The sequence below is a fragment of the Pantherophis guttatus genome, chromosome 7 (assembly GCF_059756535.1).
Source record: "Pantherophis guttatus breed Tessera chromosome 7, ASM5975653v1, whole genome shotgun sequence".
NCBI lineage: Eukaryota > Metazoa > Chordata > Lepidosauria > Squamata > Colubridae > Pantherophis > Pantherophis guttatus.
Genome location: NC_142069.1, coordinates 47,458,089 through 47,478,410, shown reverse-complemented (window position 1 = coordinate 47,478,410; position 20,322 = coordinate 47,458,089). Strand labels below are relative to the sequence as shown.

General features: G+C 36.4%; 1 protein-coding gene and 1 long non-coding RNA gene across 2 annotated transcripts in view; one reads left to right on the top strand and one right to left on the bottom strand.

Moving 5' to 3' along the window:
* CPM (carboxypeptidase M) overlaps positions 1-12,304 on the bottom strand; it is a 34,823-nt gene extending 22,519 nt beyond the window's left edge. The window contains exons 1-3 of the mRNA XM_034403211.3: positions 12,170-12,304; positions 11,817-11,973; positions 3,378-3,475 (exon numbers count right to left, since the gene is read on the bottom strand). Coding sequence (XP_034259102.1) covers positions 3,378-3,475; positions 11,817-11,970 — 252 coding nt within the window. The 5' untranslated portion in view covers positions 11,971-11,973; positions 12,170-12,304. The remainder of the gene's footprint in view (positions 1-3,377; positions 3,476-11,816; positions 11,974-12,169) is intronic.
* On the top strand, positions 1,704-20,116 carry LOC117655617 (uncharacterized). The gene is made up of 6 exons (XR_004588735.3): positions 1,704-1,886; positions 4,958-5,096; positions 13,929-14,033; positions 19,150-19,244; positions 19,813-19,885; positions 19,984-20,116. It is a non-coding gene; the product is annotated as an uncharacterized LOC117655617 (long non-coding RNA).
* The last annotated feature ends 206 nt before the right edge of the window (positions 20,117-20,322 follow it).

Genomic DNA, 20,322 nt, shown 5'->3' with positions numbered 1-20,322 from the left:
ATTTTTGAGCCCATTTTGGGTGCAGAGAAAGAATGTGGGCTACAAAAGTAGGGCAGAATTGATAAGAATTGCTCTTTCTATTCAAGTAACAGTCTGCTGAATCACAACCCTCAACAGAGGATAGAAATACAGAGATCTACTGTAACTAGATCAATGTCAATATAATCAATTTTTTTAGAGATATGCTTGTCTATCTAAATATCCTGACAAACACAAAAATCATAAAGAATAACAAGAACCTTTAGAATAATTCTAATATTAATTTAAATAATCTGACAACAGATAGGCAATTCCCAAATGGTTTCTTTTTATTATTTTCCTTGGAACAGGCACAATTTATAAGTATTGTGCTTGCAAGTGGATTATTGCTGTAAATGATGCTTCTTTGTCAGCAGGGTAGAACTTGTCAATCAGTTCCACCATGGTACTATGTTATTGCTTAATGCTTTCAAGAAAGAAAAAAAGGAGACTTGTTTTAAAAATTACAATTTATATATTTTGTTTTTTCCTCAGGGTTCAATGAAATATCCAATAATAGTACTTTGTTAAATACCGATAGCTGTTTAATCTCTTTGCTACTTTTTCTCACTTAACCCCTTTTCCTAAACTAGCCAGCCAAAATACCCTCCCTGCTTTAAACCAATATTGTTGGATGACATTTTTCATATTTGATACACTAGATGGCAATAATGGCAATTTAAGTCCAGCATACCTGAAGGGACTAGGTAAAGAGACTTCCTGTATTGAAAATTCCCAGGAATCCTATATCACTGGAACAAACCTATTGCATAACTGTTATTGTTTTTATTTAATTATGAATTTTAATAGTTATCATTCACTCCATTGTCACACATATTGCTACAAGTCAAAGTGCAAAAGGGAACTGAATAGTTGCTTATCTTCCTCTAGTATTTTTTTAGAATTAATCAGGGGAAAAAAATCTATCAATTTTTCCATCTATGCTCAGATGACCAACTGACTTGTTACTGTGATACATTATTTGTTGTATTAAAAAATGGGAATTTCTTATACAAGCACTTCTTTATGAATAAACATGCTTCAATATAAATACATATTAAGCCACTGGATTATTTATTACATTTATATTCAACTCCAAGCAGTGTATATAATGCTCCTTCCTCCTGTTTTCCCAACAAACCCCTCCAAGGCAGAAGGTGGGCTAAGAAAGAATGACTATCTCAGTCATTTACATTCCTAAGAGAGAAGCAGAAGTAATGTTCCCCTGGTTTCTAATCTAGCACTTTAACCATTACACCACTTAATGGCATGTTCTCACATCCCTAAATGCTTTAACTCCATAAATTTTTGCCAATAGGACCAATATGTGATGCAAAACTGAGCTGATTAATTACTGATTTATTATAATTATAAATTGAATCGAATACTGGAGTTCACCAATATAACTATTGGTGAAATAAGGTAATATAACCTTAGCCATTTTCTCCAGTCCAGGTAGTCTAACTGTTGGGCATTTTGATTTCCTAGTAGTTTTGGTAAATGCCAAATCTATGCAGAATATGGCCACGTCCATCTATGATATGTGAATGAACATGCAGCCTTTTTATGGTTTATTGAATCAGGCATGATGGTGATGAAATCTGAAAAAAAGCTGGCCACCTGAGTTTCAGGGCCTTCATCAGATGTGACATCATAAAGAGGCTCACAGTGATCAAGCACTGTTCCAGAGGTAGTTAGTTCTTTTGAATAGAATTGTACCACAATGAGGATCTTTGGCCGCTGCTGATATGCCAACTACAAGCATCTCTCTGCAAATCCTGAATGTCATGTTATCATTTTCTCGGCTGACTTTAACCTCCATATTCTGTCACAGCAACTACCGGTATAGTCCCAAAACATGCAGGCAGGTACATGCTTGACCTAGTCTTTGTTTCAGAGCAGATGAAATATGATGTGAGAATGGAGGAAATTACATGTACCCTTTACCATAATTAGATCAGTACTTCAATAAACTGGACATCATGATGCCATGGACCTCTGCATCACAACGGGACCATTTGAATAGTCTGCCTATGACATCTAATGGATTAATAAGAATTTCATTCTTTGGATATGACTTCTTAGAGGTGTACATATGTTTTGATGCAGGTTGTCTGGATTGCCTTTCTGTTGATTCCACTTTGTTATTTCCTTTAGCGTTTTAGAGTTGGGTGGCATCAAAATAGAAACATATAAACAAATAAATAAATAAGTGAATACTTCCCTTTCACCTTGTATTCTGTGATTAATATATTCTTATGTTTTGGGGCCTAAATGACTGACTCTGGATGTTCATTCTGATCAGTTATTTTCATTTTTATGAGTTGATGTTCTGTACTCTGTCCGGAGCCTCACAATAAAGGAGTAATGCTACAGCAAGAAAAAGGAGGTGAGACATTGCTTTAGTTTATTCAATTAATACATATGTCTGATCCAATTGTTCCCACTTTGCTCCTTCTCTTTGCAGAAGCAGATAAATATAAACCTTTGGAGCTGAGACAAGATTTTTCTTTCCCCTTTAGATGTCATTATGTTTCTATTTATGAGAGGGAGAATGTTGTAAGGCAAGGCATAAGGAACACAGAGATCCAAAATTTGACTGCCAACAATCACAGGACCATTTATGTTGTCTTTTTATTGATAAGCATTATTGAAAGCATATGGCTGGTTTCTAAAATAATGTAAATATTTTTATAATAATGGCCACAAGGATTAAAAAATCAGAAAAACCAGAAATTCTTAAACTTTCCTTGGAATTGTTATGCTCCCCCCTCCCCCCCATTATTCTTTACAGATAGACTATCAGGATCATACAGTATATGCCCAGTCAGCTTCAATAGAAAAATGCAAATGGCAGAACCAGCAAAAAAATGAACTTTAAATTGAATGTTGCTTTACGAAATTGAACTTGAACTTATAGTGGGAAAAGATTCTTGGAAATGGTGAAGGGTAATGCTAATAAAATTATATAATTCTATTCCTAATTATATTATACTATATTATACTACTAGAATGGTAATATATTAAGTGACATAAATTTCAACAGACTATTTATGGCTTGTCCTTTTCACTGAAAGCCACATGTACCTTACTAGATCATGCTCATTAATAATAGCAAAATATAACTCGATTTACTTTATGAAATTAAGGAAAACGCATTGCATTTAGCAGACCTCCCTGTCTTGTACTGTAACATTTTTATAACTTTGTACAATCTTCGGGGGGGGGGGGAGAAAATGTCAGTCTTTTTTTTGGCTGCTTAGATTGAAGATTAAACTTTTCCCACATGTATATAAATTGGGGTGCTTCCTATAAATAGTGCTGTAAGGAAACCACAACAACTGAAGTTATAGACGTACCTCATTCCCATGCATATTACCAACATACTTGAACTCTGGTATGCCAATCTTATGCTGGGTTGGAGACCTTCCCAGAGCAAGAACCCAGAGGTCTCTACCTTTAAGTGGAAAAGAATTTTACCTTTACTAGATACAGAATGTATGCAGATAGTTGTAAAATAATAACACAAAAAAACAATGAAGAGCTAAGATAAACTGTATTATCTTTAATTCATTTGTCATGGCATTGAATAAATGAGTTTTAGATGTAGGCAGTTATTCAGATGAATTAAAGCCCAATGTTTTCTTTTATTTAAACCAAAACATTTTAAATTAAAAAATATAAAATTTTTATTCATTCCTAAAAGAATCCATTAATAATAACTAAATAATTTTACTGAAGAGAGCTAAGTTTAAAAATATATGAACAAGAAATCTGTAAAAAAAGAGAGAGAGATAAACAAGAAGTCAGATCAATAACACTTAGTAAGAGACAACAGAGGACTGCAAATGTTTAAAAGATCAAATATAATATACAACGAATATTAAAACAGAATAAATTCTTGTTTGAATACTTGGAAACACTTGGAAGAATTGCACAAACCATTTTTCCCTGAGTAGCTGAAACAAATATTTAACTTAGGAAGACAAGTCCCTTTTAAAACATTTTCCTGGTTTACTTGATCTTTACACTGGACAAAGTTTGAGATAAAATAAAATGAAGTAGCACTTCAGATTTTAGTTTAAATGGGACTTATATTATTGGGAGATCATTTCATTCAACCCCCTATTAATTTGAATTGGAGCTTTTAATAGTATTTACAGAGGAAGTTAAACAGGCTGAATTTCCCGAACCTATCAACCCGATATCTTTTGGGAACCTTTCGGCAGAGTATGAAGTATGTCACAAGGTAGGCATACTTTATTTTTTACATCCACCATTCATTCTACTTAAAATCCAAAATATTATTTGAAGTGATCCTAATGAGTAATCATCCTTGACTGCAGTGCTTGTCCTTTTGGAGAAAAATAAAAACATCATTTGGAAGAATGGAAGGCCTGCAGTATTCAGGGAGCTGAAGTTTAACCTTCCTTCCCTATTTATAAACCTAGCAAAATCACTCACTTATACCCAGATAGCTATGAACGCAGATCAATTAATTGCAAAGGAAACTATTTTGCTAAGTTTAAAAGAGGTAGATGGAAGGAGGAGGCCTATTTTGGTGGATTTTAAACTGAGAAGGAATAATTAAGTTTCTTTTCTCTATGTATTGTAGACTAAGTCAACGTCAAGTTATCACTCCAATCTTTGCTGTTAATGTCTTTGAAAAAACAATGTCCTTTTTAATAATGTATACGTTCCCAAGCTATGATCTCATAACAGACTGAACTAGACGCTGGGCTACTCTATATTATAGTCAGGCATGTAGTATCAATGTACCTAGTGTGATTAATAGTCAATGGTCAATGTATCCAGTGTGATTAATTTAGAATGCTATATAAACAAAGTTAAATAAATCATAGGTAACTATGATTTCACAACTTAACTTTCATTCCATTCTTAATTTTATGTCTGTCTTCTTTTGTTTCTCATTTAACAGGGTTAAGAAACTTAGGCAAAACAGGTAGAAGTTGTCAGACAGCTCAGGAAGAAAAAAAGAAAAGAAAATCAAGGAGAAATGAGAGTCAGCAACAAGAAATGAAATAGAAATGTTTCCATTTCAGAGCAGTCCTACACAGGTAATAAAATTTGTTAAAAAACAGAAAAATAGAAAAAAATATAAAAATTTAAGCAATGAGTGGACAATGAGCAGTATGCCTTAAGAAGCTGCTAATTCTAATGCTATCTGCTTTCCTAACGGAAACCCCTACCCCAGTAAGTTGAATTAAAACTCCCATCCTTCCAAAGAGTTTGACCCTGTTAGAGAAAGCACTTCTAAATTGGAGGAGAGAATACCAAAGTCTCCAGAACCAGAACACAAAAGTTTCCAAGCATAATGCCCTAAAATGTGTTGTTATATTTTATACAGTAAAAAAATTATCTCCTGAAAGTCTATTTCATAAAATATGGTAAAAATAATGTATTGCAAAACAAGACATAGAGCAATAACCTCCTTTGAGGATTTGCCTCTCTCATCTCGTCTTGAACTTAGATGTTCCTTTGCCTTTCCTGTCAGCCTTAATCTTCGGTCTGGTGAACTGTGCATGTGGAATCAAATCAGGCATGCATTCCCCATGCAGTTAAGAATGAATTTATAAAAATCTACAAAGGTGTGGAATACCTGGACAGGCATTAATTAAGCAGCAGAAACAACACTTCTAAATGCTTCTAATACTTCTAAAGTGATATAATTCTACACATTCAAATCTATCTCAATAACCTTATGTGATATCATTGGTAAGAATTCTTTTCTGTAGGATTATTTTTATTATTGTTGATACAATATCTCTTTTCCTCTGAATATTACCTCTGAAGGTAAGCTGTGGCACTTGCGTGATCTCTACCAGGTCATTTTCTAACCCTACTTTTGAATGCGACAGGTTTCTCTTTCTTGTCTTGCCGTTGTTTTTCCAGTTTTTTTTCACATGGAAGGCATTCTTATCGCTAATCAGCAGGAATGGTTGCACTATAAAACCTATTTAGCAACTTTTCCCAAGTGTCCCGCCATACATTAATTATCACATTTTTTATCCTTCTCCAAAATTTCTTAATACTGTAACTATGGACTCTGGGAGAAGGGCTGTGAAGGTCTCAAATAAATTCCTCTAAAATGATACCGGTAATAAAAAATAAAGAAGATATTCTACCCTTTCTTCATTTAAATAAATCATTATTTGAGTGAGATACATCAATGTGGTATGTTCTGTTTTCAAGCTTTTAGTCTGCAGTATCTTCCCTCCCCCCAAAAATAAACCATCTTATTTCTGCATTTATATCTCCTGCAGCTGAGTACTTGACTGAATTTTCATTACAGGGTTTTTCAAACTGCAGGTAACATCTCCTCTGCAGTTGTAAGCATCACTGAATGGGATGTCAAAAAACTGCCTGGGGGATTACTTGAGCACTGTGTGATGCAAAAGGACAGAGTGAGTTCTGAAACATCATTTTTTTCCATGGTCAAGTAAAAGATCAGAGCACTGTGGAGGAGCCCAGAGTGAATGTATTAAACCAACTGATTCTGCTTTTTTGATAGATCAAGCAGATTATTTGTCCAAGGGAATGCTGAGAATGGTATATTTTGTTATCTATTAGAATATCATGGAAACTTTGTTGAATGCTTGGCTTCAGCAAAACATCCAACAAAGTTTCCCATGAGATTGTAATAGAAAAGATGGCAAAATATGGGCCAGATGTGCTACCTTGATGGACATAGAACTGACTGAACAATCTATTCTACATGTCCTCTCTAGTCTCTGTTCAAAATTTTAGGCACAGTTCACATTTGGAGTTGATATAGAAGTAGGGAGAATAGTAATCACCTTAGAAGACAGTATCAAGGTTTAGGAAGACCTTATCAAACTGAAACACCGGGGACAAACCTCCTTAGGAAGGAGAAATAAAAGGAATTATTCTGTATGGGGAGAGCATATTGAGCAGAAGTACATTTGAAAAGAATCTGGTTATCTTGGTGAATCACAAGCTAACAGCTGCAAAAAAGCCAATACAATTTATTATTGTATTTATAATTTTTATTTTTTTTAATTCCTTTCTTTTTTCTTCAGTTTTTTATTTTATTTTTTCTTTGTTTACTATTGTAGGAAACTTCCCCCTCCTAGAAGAATGAAATATTTTGGGAAATATTAAAAAAGGCAGAATATTATATTTCCCTAAAGGAGAAATGGAGAAACATGCTCTTAAAGACAGAAAGCAGCCCCTACATTTTCTTAATACCCCACAGCAGATGCCAGCACTTAAGGAGATAAAGAGTTTATTGAAAGAATAAGCTTTCAAAATAAGCTTTCAATTATTTATTTACCGTAATTATTTATTTACCATATTTTATTTATTTCACAAACTATTAGTATCTCTGACCTGTTTAGAAATACGTAGGTTAGAATAATTAAAAATCTATCCACATTCCATCAGGACTAATTTGTGGGCACAATAAAAAGAAAAGCTAATACTTGAAAATGCTGACATTTTCAAATTCCAAAGCATAATCCAAGTCTTTGCCTTTGTGGAGAAAGTTAAAAAATATGTACATGTCAGCATTATGAGGTATACCAGATCAAAAAACTGACTCCACATTAAATCTATAACTAGTTTATTTTGATGGAAGGGGGGAGAGGGAGGAGGGGGGAGGAGGAGGAGGAAGAGGAGAAGGAGAAACAAACACAAAATAGAGAGAGTCATAGAAAATGAAGAAGTTAAATTGAACTTTAGAATTCAAATAGACAGGCACCTGTCACATAACACCCCAGGCTTAACAATTGTCAATAAGAAAGGCAAAAATGCCTGGCTAGTGGCCATGGCAGTACCTGAAGACAGCAGAATAGAAGAAAAAGAACTGGGGAAAATCCCAAAGTACAAAGACTTACAAATAGAACAAGCGTGACAAAAGAAAGCAATGATAGTACCAATAGTAACAGAGTTCCAAAACACCTAGACCACCATTTGAACTCCAACAGTATTGACAAAATCACCATCAATCAATTACTAAAGGTGGATTTTCTTGGAACAGTTTATATCCTGCAACAGTACCTTTAGCACTATCAAACAATAACATTTGTCTATTCCAGGTCCTTGAGAAGGACTTCATAGGTGCATAAAATGCCAGATCCTGTCTAAATATCTGGCTGACTGTGTGTGATCAACCGTAATAATGTGCAGTAACATTAAATATTATTTAACTATTATTAAATATTAAATAATATTAAATGTATTGTATAATATTTTATATAATTATATAATTTAATATTAAATATTCTAACCCCAACTGACCAAAATTAATAAAATCTAATCTATGCTCAAGGTGCATATTAATACTGGGACTGAATTTCTCTCATTAACCAAACACATCTATACATGCAAACACTTGTTTAGTTTAGTTTAGTTTATTTGATTTGTATACTGCCCTACTCCCGAAGGACTCAGGGCGGTGAACATCCAAACAATAAAATACATAGATACAAAAAATTTAAAAAACCAGATAAAATCAAATTAAATCATTTTGGCCCAGACAGATTAAAACACCCCGATAATTTAAAAACAGATTAAAATTTACATATTTAAAAAAGGGAAGAGATTAGGCCAAGCCCGCCTGATGGAATAAAAAGGTCTTCACAGCGCGGCGGAAGGTGCGCAGATCCGGGATCCTCCGTATCTCCGGGGGGAGCTCATTCTAGACGGTAGGTGCCCCCACAGAGAAGGCTCTCCCCCTAGGGGCCGCCAGTCAACACTGTTTGGCTGACGGCACCCGGAGGAGTCCCTCTCTATGAGAGCGTACTGGCCGGTGGGAGGCTATTGGTGGTAGTAGGCGGTCCCGTAGATAACCAGGTCCTAAGCCATGGAGCGCTTTAAAGGTGGTAACCAAAACCTTGAAGCGCACCCGGAAGACCACCGGGAACCAGTGCAGCTCGCACAGGAGAGGTGTTACATGGGAGCGCTATGTCGCTCTCATTACGACCTGCGCGGCCGCACTCTGCGCCAGTTGGAGCCTCCGGGTGCTCCTCAAGGGGAGCCTCATGTAGAGAGCATTGCAATAGTCCAGGCGGGAGGTGACGAGGGCATGAGTGACCGTGCGTAACGAGTCCCAATCCAGAAAGGGACGCAACTGGCGAATCAGGCGAACCTGATGAAAAATCCTCCCGGTCACGGCCGTCAAGTGCTCTTCTAAAGACAGCCGTGAATCCAGGAGGACGCCCAAGTTGCGAGCCCTCTCCGTGGGGGCCAATGATTCACCCCCAATAGTCAGTGATGGCGTCAACTGACTATATCGGGATGTCGGAAACCACAGCCACTCGGTCTTGGATGGGTTGAGCCTGAGCCTGTTCCTCCCCATCCAGATCCGTACGGCCTCCAGGCACCGGGACATCACTTCAAGGGCATCGTTGGGGTGATCCGGGGTGGAGATGTACAGCTGGGTGTCGTCAGCATACTGATGGTACTCCACCCCGAAACCACGGATGATCTCGCCCAGCGGCTTCACATAAATTTTGAACAGGAGAGGCGAGAGGACCGACCCTTGCGGCACCCCACATATGAGGGGCCTCGGGGTCGACCTCTGTTCCCCTGTCAACACAGACTGCGACCGGTCAGAGAGAAAGGAGGAGAACCACCGCAACACAGTGCCTCCCACCCCTAACACTTCCAACCGGTGCAGCATGATACCATGGTCGATGGTATCAAAAGCCGCTGAGAGATCTAACAGGGCCAGGACAGAGGAGCATCCCCTGTCCCGAGCCCTCCAGAGATCATCAACCAACGCGACCAATGCCGTTTCCGTGCTGTACCCGGGCCTGAAGCTCGACTGGAACAGATCCAGATACTTGTGAAAGAATCCCATACTCCTCCAAAATTTATGGAAGCCACCATGTCACTTATTCAGACAAAAAGGATTACATTGTATTGTGAGTCAAGCTGCCCAAATATGACTCAACGAATGAGTGGAGACAAAGCCGTGTAGAACAAAAACTGGAAAGGAGACAGCTCCTTTGAATTTCTCCACAGAAAGAAAAATTGGGAAATTGTCCACAAGTAGACAATTTGAATTTCGGCTCCTCATGAGGAAACCGTAAAACAATGGTCTCCCATAAGTTTGAGCTCCAAGAGCCAAGGGAAAAATTGCTTTGACTTCAAAACAGCAGAGCCTTTCATAACAACACAAAGCCAGTTAAACTCCTTTTTTAATCATTTTTGGAAATGTTCAGTTTAACTACTTTATGGATATTAGAGGCTTTTAAAATGATGAGATCAATCTGACACCTGATGAGTTCCACCTTCAGATTTAAAAATTTTTAAATACAGCTTCAAGAATTTTAAATATAACTGGCTAAAAGCAAAAAAAAATGGATTTTGATTTTAAAAAGTTTTAAATAGCTTGGAAAATGAGAAATTCAGAATATTGGATATTTTTTATGAAAGATTCAAAACACTAATATATAAATAATATATTCACTGGAAAAAAATGAAACGGAACTGAATCCATATTAGGAACTAAAGCTTGATGAAGCCACAAGTAGAATTTATTTATTTGTTTATTTATTTATTAAATTTACATGCCATCCATCTCACTATCAAACAATTCTGGGCAGTACATAAACATAAATAAATAGTAGAGGAAATCAAAGAGCCAGGCAGAAAAGAGTTAAAATGGCCATGCTGGGTATTTCTTAGAGTGTTTTTACATGGGCTAAAATATCTCAGAAAGGGTACAGATTTCAGTGGATAAGGATTTAAAAGATGATGAGAAAATCTTCAAAAACCTTTATGTGACATAGACCTTACACAGAGCTTGAACGAATGGAAGATAACAAAATTGATATTATCCAAGTGGGATTACAAAACACAATTCAAAAAATATGGGAAAGATACAGTAAGAAATTTTGGATGATGTCTCTTTATGGGAAGAAAAGGAACTGGAACTGGGAATAGCTGTGACAAGAAAACCTGGGTGATGCCTCTTTATGGGATTTACAGAGTATCCTGGTGAAATCTTTGAAGACTTTTTTTTAAGTATCAAAAATGATGAAAGATCAAATCTTGCAATCCCCTATAGGGAGGATTTAAAAATCAAGATTGTACAGAGCAAAAATACGGACTATAAAGTTGGACTATCAGAGACAAACTATCTGTTTGATATTTCTGGCAACTCCTAATGGACTTTTTGCTGAACCAGAATGAAAGAGATTATTTCTTTTAGTTTAGTTTTTATTAGCTTTAACTATGTTTAGGATTACACTGTATTAATGTTTAACTAAAATATAAACCTCAATCTTAAATTTATTGCCTTCGATCAAAGAAAAAAAGCTGATCTTGCACAAATTATTTGTTGAAAATAGCATTGAGGATTTCATTTCATCCTCAATGGTTAAACTAACTAGCCAAACTATAGGTGCACTTATTTCCTTTTTAATTGGAGAGGGGGATGAAGAAAAAAAACTGGGAAGACTTAGATTACTTATGACAGAAGGCAACATGTGGGGCCTCTTATAAAATGCTATGTTTAAAAAATAACAGCACTCTTCTTTCCCTGAAGTGGAGATATTACAGCCCTTTTCAAACTTGCACACCCTCCAGCTAGATGAGGACACTCTCCTGTGAAAGGCCCTCAGGAATAACTAGCGTGGGTAGGAAGCGGCTGCCTGGTGGTTTCAGTGGCACTGTATTCCAAGCAATGGTGCTTAGGCCAGACCTCTGAGTGATACCGACTTTTTTTCTTTCTTCTGCAAATGCTAAATTCTATGCTGGGCAAACAGGCCGGAGAGAAGCAGCATACGATCCACCCCACCCAGCCTTACCTTGTACTGACTTGCCAATGCTGTACAAGTGAGTGATGGCAGTGTAATTCTTCTGCACCTCCTTCAGAAAAGCTTCCAATTCCTTGGTGTGATGGTAGCGGAAATCCAACCCGGATACCAAAGGCAGCAGAAGAAGCAGGCAGAAGATGCCCATCTCCTACTCGAAAGCAGCAGCAGAGCAAGGAAATAAGCGTGAGGAGAGGGGAGCACCGAAGAGACCCCCCCCCTCCCTTAGAGAGTTTAAGTCGAGCGAATAAAGCGCCCAGTCGGCAGCGACAGCGGCCTCAGGAGCAGCAAGCCGACTGGCAGAAGGGCCATGGGGCAAGTTTTGCCAGGCGCTGCCTTATTCTTACCGAAGTGACAGTAGCCAACCAGCCTCTCTGAGGTAGCCGCAAAACCCACAGCTACTCCTGACACCGGCTGCTTCAGCCAAACTGCAGAAGCAAAGAGCCAGAAGGGGAGGGGTGGGACCTTAGTTTGAGTGACACAGGAGGTGTCCAGTCCAGTGAGAAGAGAATGACTTGCCTGGCCAGCCCTCCCCTCTTCTCCACCTCTGCCTCCCCCGCCCGAGTGTCCCGAGAGCAGCCAAACAGCGCGCGAAGCAAGCGGGCCGATTCGCGCGGATTCCTTCGGCCTGATGCCAAGTTGTGACCGCCTGGAAGAAACGTTCCTGCAATCGGGCCAGAACTCCTTCGGCACAGGCAGAGCAGGCCGGTGACTGAGGCGCGCGCTCACAGAGCATTTCGGAATATTACTCCGCATTCCGACGGGGGCTGTTCAAATCCTGCTGCTGTCAAATGCAATTTACCTCCATTCCTTCCTTTCCTCTCTTTTGCGATAGCAGCAGGGAAATTCAAAATTAGGAGAAGAGGGGGAGGAGGAAACTACCCTAGTATTTTGTATTGGACGCTGGTCAGTCAGATGCATTCTGAAACTGATGTGCCGCATTTGCCTTCAAAAAGTGGAAAGGACTATAAATCGATCTCTACTGCATAAAACACGGGACACTCTTGACAGCTTCTCTTTTTTCTGCCTTATCCTTATGGCACTGCCTTCATCTCACCTGTAACTTATAACAAGCGAGTCTTAAGTCATTGCCCAACAGCTTGAGGACATGGTGGGTACAGCAGGAAAATGTGTACCCTGCAAACATCTCAGTCTTTGAATCAATTATTCAGTGATTGGGGAAGCAGCAGATTTTGGCAGTAGATTTACTTGCTAGTTTAGGGCTCTTCCAGTCTGCTGATGAGGAAGCATGAAGAAATGATGAGGTTAAATCCAAAAGTCTAGTTATTTACCAAAACCATTTGCTAATCACAGCACTGCTATGATTGACAGGTGTTTCCCATCACTTGATGAGGCTTAGAATAGGGGATGGCATCAACCTAGGGTTTAATGAATGACTTAATATACTCTGGACATATGAAATCATGACATGATTTGACAGCATGTCAGAGGCTGCATGATAGGAGTGGGGAACAGGAACAGCAAATGTTTACCATGGTTATCTGTGCCTTTTTAAGTCCAGATAATAAGTATATATTACAGCTTTTTGCTTCAAATCGCACTAAAAATATTTTGGAGTTTATTAGACTGGCAGAGCGCATGATCTGCATCAATTCTAGTATCCAATTCTGCTTTACTGAGGCCAATGTAAAACTGAACATGTTTATTCATATTTGCATTGGTTACCTCAACAAAGCCTCTCAGCATTCTTTGGAAAAAGTATCTACGTTTTACAGTCATTTCCATAAATTGGAAGTGAAGTGAAACCTTCATAAATTTTATTGCGGTACATAGATAAGAGAAAAACACAGAGATTAACAGAAGACAAGAGCAAACAAATGTACTAAAATATGTTGTGACACCGATACTGAACAGAAGGTACTAAAAACTCTATAATGAAAGTTGGATGGTAATCCAGCAGTAATAATTAACTTCTATATTACATAAATTCTTACCATGACATGGATGGGATGAGGAAATGCCTTCCCCTTGAAAATACCTGTTCCTATTTTTTAAAAAATGTTTTTTAAACAATGCATTATTGTTGTACCATACAGTGATGGATTAAGACTTGAAATTAAGATTTGTTCCTGTTGTGAAATATAGAGTTCCAGTGTTTTCTTCCTGTGATAAAGAAGATGGCTGACTAATTTTAGGATCAGGGTCGGGTGAAAGATCATCTATCTACTTGATAATGAAGCAACAATGCAGGTAATCTACCTGAACTGAACTGAATTACATAGAAAGCATATTAGATAAACAGAAATAAGTAATATATCTTCAAACAATTTAAGCTTTATCCCTTTTAGAAGTGTATCGACATCAAATACATGTATAAAGGGATGGGGTTTTGATCGCAGTGCTGCAACTACAATTGTGCCTGCTTTGACTTCCTAAAGACACTACTGCATTAGCTTGTAGATAATTCAGATTCTCAGTTAACATATAATATTGTCATGCAAAGGTACACAGCATTCGAATTCCCAACTAACATGCTATTAATATCACTAAAACATCAATTTGTTCATAAATCAGTGGTGAAATGTAAAATTTGTTAATACCGGTTCTGTGGGCGTGGCTTGGTGGTGGTAATGTGACTGGGTGGGCGTGGCCAATTTTTTTTTAACTTTTAAAAGCATTTTTTCTACAACCTCCTCAGCCGAAGAGGTTGTAAAAAAATGCTTTTAAAAGCCTCTGATGATCAGGCAACTCAGCTGGGATCGTCAGAGGCTTTTAAAAGCATTTTTTTCTACAACCTCTTTGGCCAAAGAGGTTGTAGAAAAAAATGCTTTTAAAAGCCTCTGACAATCCCAGCTGAGCTGCACGATCATCAGAGGCTTTTATTTGTACTTTTAAAAGCATTTTTTTGGCTGAAGAGGTTGTAGAAAAAATGCTTTTGAAAGTAAAAAAACAGCCTCTGAGGATCGCGTGGCTCAGCTGGGCATGGGGGGGGGCACAGGGGTTTTTGCTACTGGTTTTCTGAACCACTCGCCGCCATCGCTATTGGATTGGGCGATCCGGTCTGAACCGGGATCATTTCACCCCTGTCATAAATTATTAAAAATAATTCACTAAGGATTCTGTTTATTCTAATAACTACTTTACTTCCATTGCATGGTAGATGCATTGCATTCAGAGACCAACATTCATACATACAAATTCCAAAATTCAAGACTGTTTTCATAAGGTTATGAAAGTAATGAAATGTACAATAATTGTTTCACATACACAAACCTCTCAATAATTTACTGAACAGCAAAAATCTGGCCGCACATTCCCTTTTTAAAAAAGAAATAATTACTTATTTATTTTTATTTATTTTTATTTTTCTCTCTCTATCCTGATTCCAGAAATGAATAGATTAATCTAGACAACATCATTTGCATTACAAAATTCATGTAATGCAAATGATGTTATTAACATTCATCATCTATTGGCATTTCCTGAAAGCTATTTTATTGGCAGATTATTTATATAAGCTTAATTCTAACATATCCATATCCATAATCAGTTTTAAGGAAGTGTTTCTAAGTCTGGCCTCATGTTGCAATTTCTAAGTTTATTGCCAGATAAATTTGTATTGATTCTTTCAGTTTAACTTTTTTATTGAGTTATAAGATAAAATAAGATACAAAGTACAAAAGTAAATAGAAAAACAGTGGGGAGGAAGGGGGGAAGAAAAGTTGAGGAAGGATTAGGAAAAAGAAAAAGAAGCATTAACTTCTGACTTGTTGCAGTAAAATAAGGCATTAACATTAAATCACAACTTTTTGTTTTTTCATAATAATATAAACTAGCCATTTCTATAAAGATATGTCAGTCTAATCAGTAAAATCAAAGTTTCATTCTTTTCCACTTCAAGCACAAAGTTCAGAAGCGGTCTCCATGTGGAAGCAAAAGTACTTATATTCTTTAATTTAATCAAAATGATCAATTTTGCCATTTCAGTCAACTCCATCAGCTTCTGCAACCATTCGTCCATGGTAGGAATCAAAGTATCCTTCCATTTTTGTGCGTACAATGGTCTTGCTGCTGTCAACATATATAGTAACAAAGTTCCATTTTTTTCTCCAAGTCTTTTTCCATTAGGCCCAAAAGGAAAATTTCTGGTTTAATCTTTATCTTCATTTTCAAAATTTTCTGTATTAAAAAATGGATTGTATTCCAATTTTTTTTTTTTGCTTTATCACATGATCACCATAAATGATAAAAAAGTCCCTTCTTTACTTTTACACTTCCAACATTCATTTGATGTTATCTGATGTTAAATACCAGTGATATATCATCTTATTAAATGTTTCTTTTAGATTATAATTTAATGTAAATTTTAAACCCTTCATCTACGTATTTGCCCATTGTTCAAGCATCACATTATATCCAAAATTCCTTGCCCACTGAATCATACAAATTTATGTTGATTCTTAAGAAACCATACATGAGATCTGAACCACAGATTTCAAAATCTATTATTACAGCCTGCAGTTAAGCAAAACAATTTTAAAATGCTTTTCTCTGTCTGATACAGGATTAAGAGTGATTGTATCATGAGTTACATCTTTTGCATAGATTGCATCATGAACTACATTCAATTCTCTTTGCCCTTATAATATCACAGAGAAGAGAAATACACTACTATAGCAATAACATTTGAGTGCCAAGCTACTATCACACAACAAACCTCTATATCAGCAGGAATGCATCAGCACGAATATGAAAAATGAATACAGTTAGGTGATGTGTAGGGTGACAAGAGAAGTACTGACAGTTGTTGGAGGTCTATGCTTCCCAATTCAACCTACTCTCTTTGCTCTTTTGTTACCAAAAATGGAGACTGTAGAACAGTGTTTCTTAAATATTTTTCTCTCAGGACTTATGGAGAACTCCAAAGTACTTGGGTTATATTTATTGATATTTCCATTATTAAAAATTAAAATTGACAAATTTGCTGCTGCTATCATTTCTCATGACTGTTGGTTGGGACTTTAATCTTGTAATCTTGTACTATTTCCATCCGAAGCTAGCCAATAATTTTGATTTTGCAGATCCCTGGGAGGGGAAAGTATGCATGCAATCTCTTTCCAACTCTTTAAGGCAGGTGCACCTTTTCCAGGAATCATGTAGCTGTCACTGTGGGGGGGGGGGGGAAGCCACAGCTGCTTTAAAGAGTTGCAACTGAATTATATATTCGTACCACCACATGCTCTAAGGTGTTTTTGGAATTGACTTTGAAACATGGTCTTTTATTTAAAGAGATTTTTTTTTATATTGCTGTCTGCTAAATATTTTTGAGTTGTAACTAAGAATGAAATGTAATATGAATTGATGAATTAAATCTTTAGTTGAGTGATCCGAAACAACTGACAACTTATAGTGTGAAATGCATAAAAATAGAACAGGCAGCTTGAGGTTAGTGGACTGGTCATTGCCCATAGAGACACTACTGTTAAAAGACTGCTGAATAGGGGGACCTGTAGGAGCAAATCATATTCTACGTGTACATTGACTGGATTCCTCTGTTGTACTGAGCATAATGCGTTTGGTCAAAGTTTAGCATATATTGTGTGAAATTAGAGACTTGCACTTTATTTAACAAATCATAATTAAACAATGCCATAGTTAGGTCTGAATTAGGTCATTGACCATTCCATTCATCCACAGTCATTCAGAATTCTGTGAAACTGAACCCCCTCAGTAATCTTCTGTCTGTTTGGGACAAGATGGGTTCCTGTCTCTAGGCATTTGTTCATTTAAAGAGTCGTGGGGATGGGGTGATCTGGGAACATCTGTTCGCAAACAACTGACAGATTGTTCTGTTCTTCTTTGGCATAGCAAAACAGCAAGTTCTGCAATGAAATAGGAGCCTACATTTGTGAGATAAGGATGTGACTACACTGACAGCAGCTTCACTTGCTAACCTCAGGAATATACTGATAGAAAAGGCAGAATAAATGCAGTTTGGATATTGATTCAGCTCAAAGCATGCCCTAACCAGAAAGGATTGGTAACACTCACCTGCAGATGATAATCTCTTGCTTGAAAATATGCAATTTTCAACTCCAATTTTTCTTTATACTCAAGTCCCCAGAGCCTACAGATTATTAGTATAATTACCTTGATTTCTCTCTCTTAAATATTCTTGGTTTACGGTGCAAAAACAATCATCCAAGCCTGAAATTTGATAATGTAAAAGTATTGGTTGAAAATCTAACCATTGATGACTGACTTGCCATTCCAGGATGGCTAGAAATAGAAGCTAAGAATTGGGCAGTATTATTTTTCCCTTCTATGACTGGTAGAATTAGTAAAATAAACACTTCTCCAATTAAGTTGGAGGAAAATGAGACAGAAAGTGCTTTTTGTCTGACTTCTGAGGAAGAAAAGCAGTAGCTAACAATGGTGAGGTAGGAGACAAGGATACCAAAAGGCATAAAGTTCTTATAACAATAACATGTATTGTAATTTTGGACTTTGCTAATGTTGGATAATGCCTAAATAATTTTTTATGATAGGGCTAATATGTAGCCTTACCTTAGCCTTTTTTAAACCTTCTTTTCATTACTGTCTATAAGAGTTCGTATATCTACCATGAAGGACATTTAGCTATATCCTTAGCTCATTACATTGCATTACAATGTTTTTTTAATAGCATTAGATTGCCTTAAGAAGCTCTTAGATTAAATTACAATATAAAAATAATAATGTAAGTATTTTTTCCTACTATCCTAGGGCTACCATACTATATCTGGGCTGCAAAAATCTGAAAATTATTAGACAGCAGCAAAGAGATGCAGAAAACTAAATATTTGCAGCTGTCCGATTTTATTAGAATATTTAAAGCTAAATAATTACTGAACCAAAGTGGAAAAAAACTAGGCAATGAATTTTTAAGATCAAATTTAAGGTTCCCCAGTGCAGAATTTTAATCTTATAAATGCAGTCAGGAAAAAATAGGGGGGTATAATAGAAGAGCTGATACAGAAAGGGCAAATACATTTAACAACTAACACCTACACAAACAATAATTGAGATCCAATCCATATGGCTAATTTATGGCACTGCAACATACATGCTGAATATCAGTGACATTCTATAGTATCTCACTATGACACTGATGTAAATCTATCATGTATATACATTTACTAAAAGCCTTTCAATTAATGCTGAATGCTGTCGAATTAACCTGAATACGCACAGCTTAAAAATATGCCTGTATCACCAATTGAGTTAGATAATTACTAAGATAATCAGAGTTGATCCTGTTACTTGTGCCTGAACTTGCAAACTGCCACCTTGTGGTTCTTCACAACTATGGTTTTGCTCCCAGCAGTCACGTACAGTAATGGTTCTGCCGGAATGTATTTTAAACAACTGCTGAAAAAAGACTCATCTCTTCATTCATGATTTTTTGTGAACATTAAGAAAGTAAGTTTTCTTCTCTTCTCTGTCCTCTCACCTTTTCAACAGATAACACATTTATACCAAAAATTCTTAATATAATTGTATGTCTTTTAAGCTTTGTTTTTTCTTTTATGGTAATTGTACACATTTTGTGTACATCGGGAATATAGTGCCTATATTTTTAAAACAGCAGGCATAATATATTCTGTACATGACTGTACATGACTAGTATTTAATTACACTAAACAAATTAAGACTAAACTTATGAACAGAAACTTATTTTAGATGAAAAGTATAAAAAAGTCTCAAAGAAATAGTTTAATTTAAAGAGAATTTAAGGAAAGGATTCATAAGTTCCAAAAAAGCAGCTTTCTTTAGTAAAATTACATCTTGTGATATATATGCTTAGAAATTAATAATTTCTCCTATTAAATTGGCTTTCAAGTATCATTAAAACAGTAAAACAAAACCTGTAGATAAACTTGTAGATAAAGTATCTACAAATATAATCACCATGCTAGTTATCTTGTTTTTAGCAACTCCTTTTTAATCAGTTTTATATAATTAGTTTCTTTGATTATGACATCTCCAGATCTGTGCTCTTCCCTATTTATGAGAAGCAGCAGAAACAGAATACTGTTCATTAAGAGGATGATCTAGCACAGGTAATACTGGATATTTTGAGAACATTTCATGTGGTCCTCTGTGAATCATGCCTTTTCTGATTTTTTTTCTCGTTATTACCCTTCTTTCTTTTCAAAAGGAACTGATGTCCCATTTGAGTTACTAAGAAATTTTGTATCTTGTCACAGTTTTTCAATGGAAATAAGTTCAAGATGACAAACTGAATGTGACTAAGGTATTGGCTGATTATTTAGTAAAATAGCTACAAATACTGTCCTGAGCAAAAATAGTTTCTGTACAAAATTTATGGAAATTTTCTATCTTTTATTTCATTTGGGGAAGATGCAGGTTATATCTGTGCATGCTTCTTATGCTGTAGCCACAATGACATCTATTGTAATAACAATGTATGACAATTTGGCATTATAAAATTAATTTCTTCATGTTTCTGTACTTTTTACAATCTGACAGACAATTC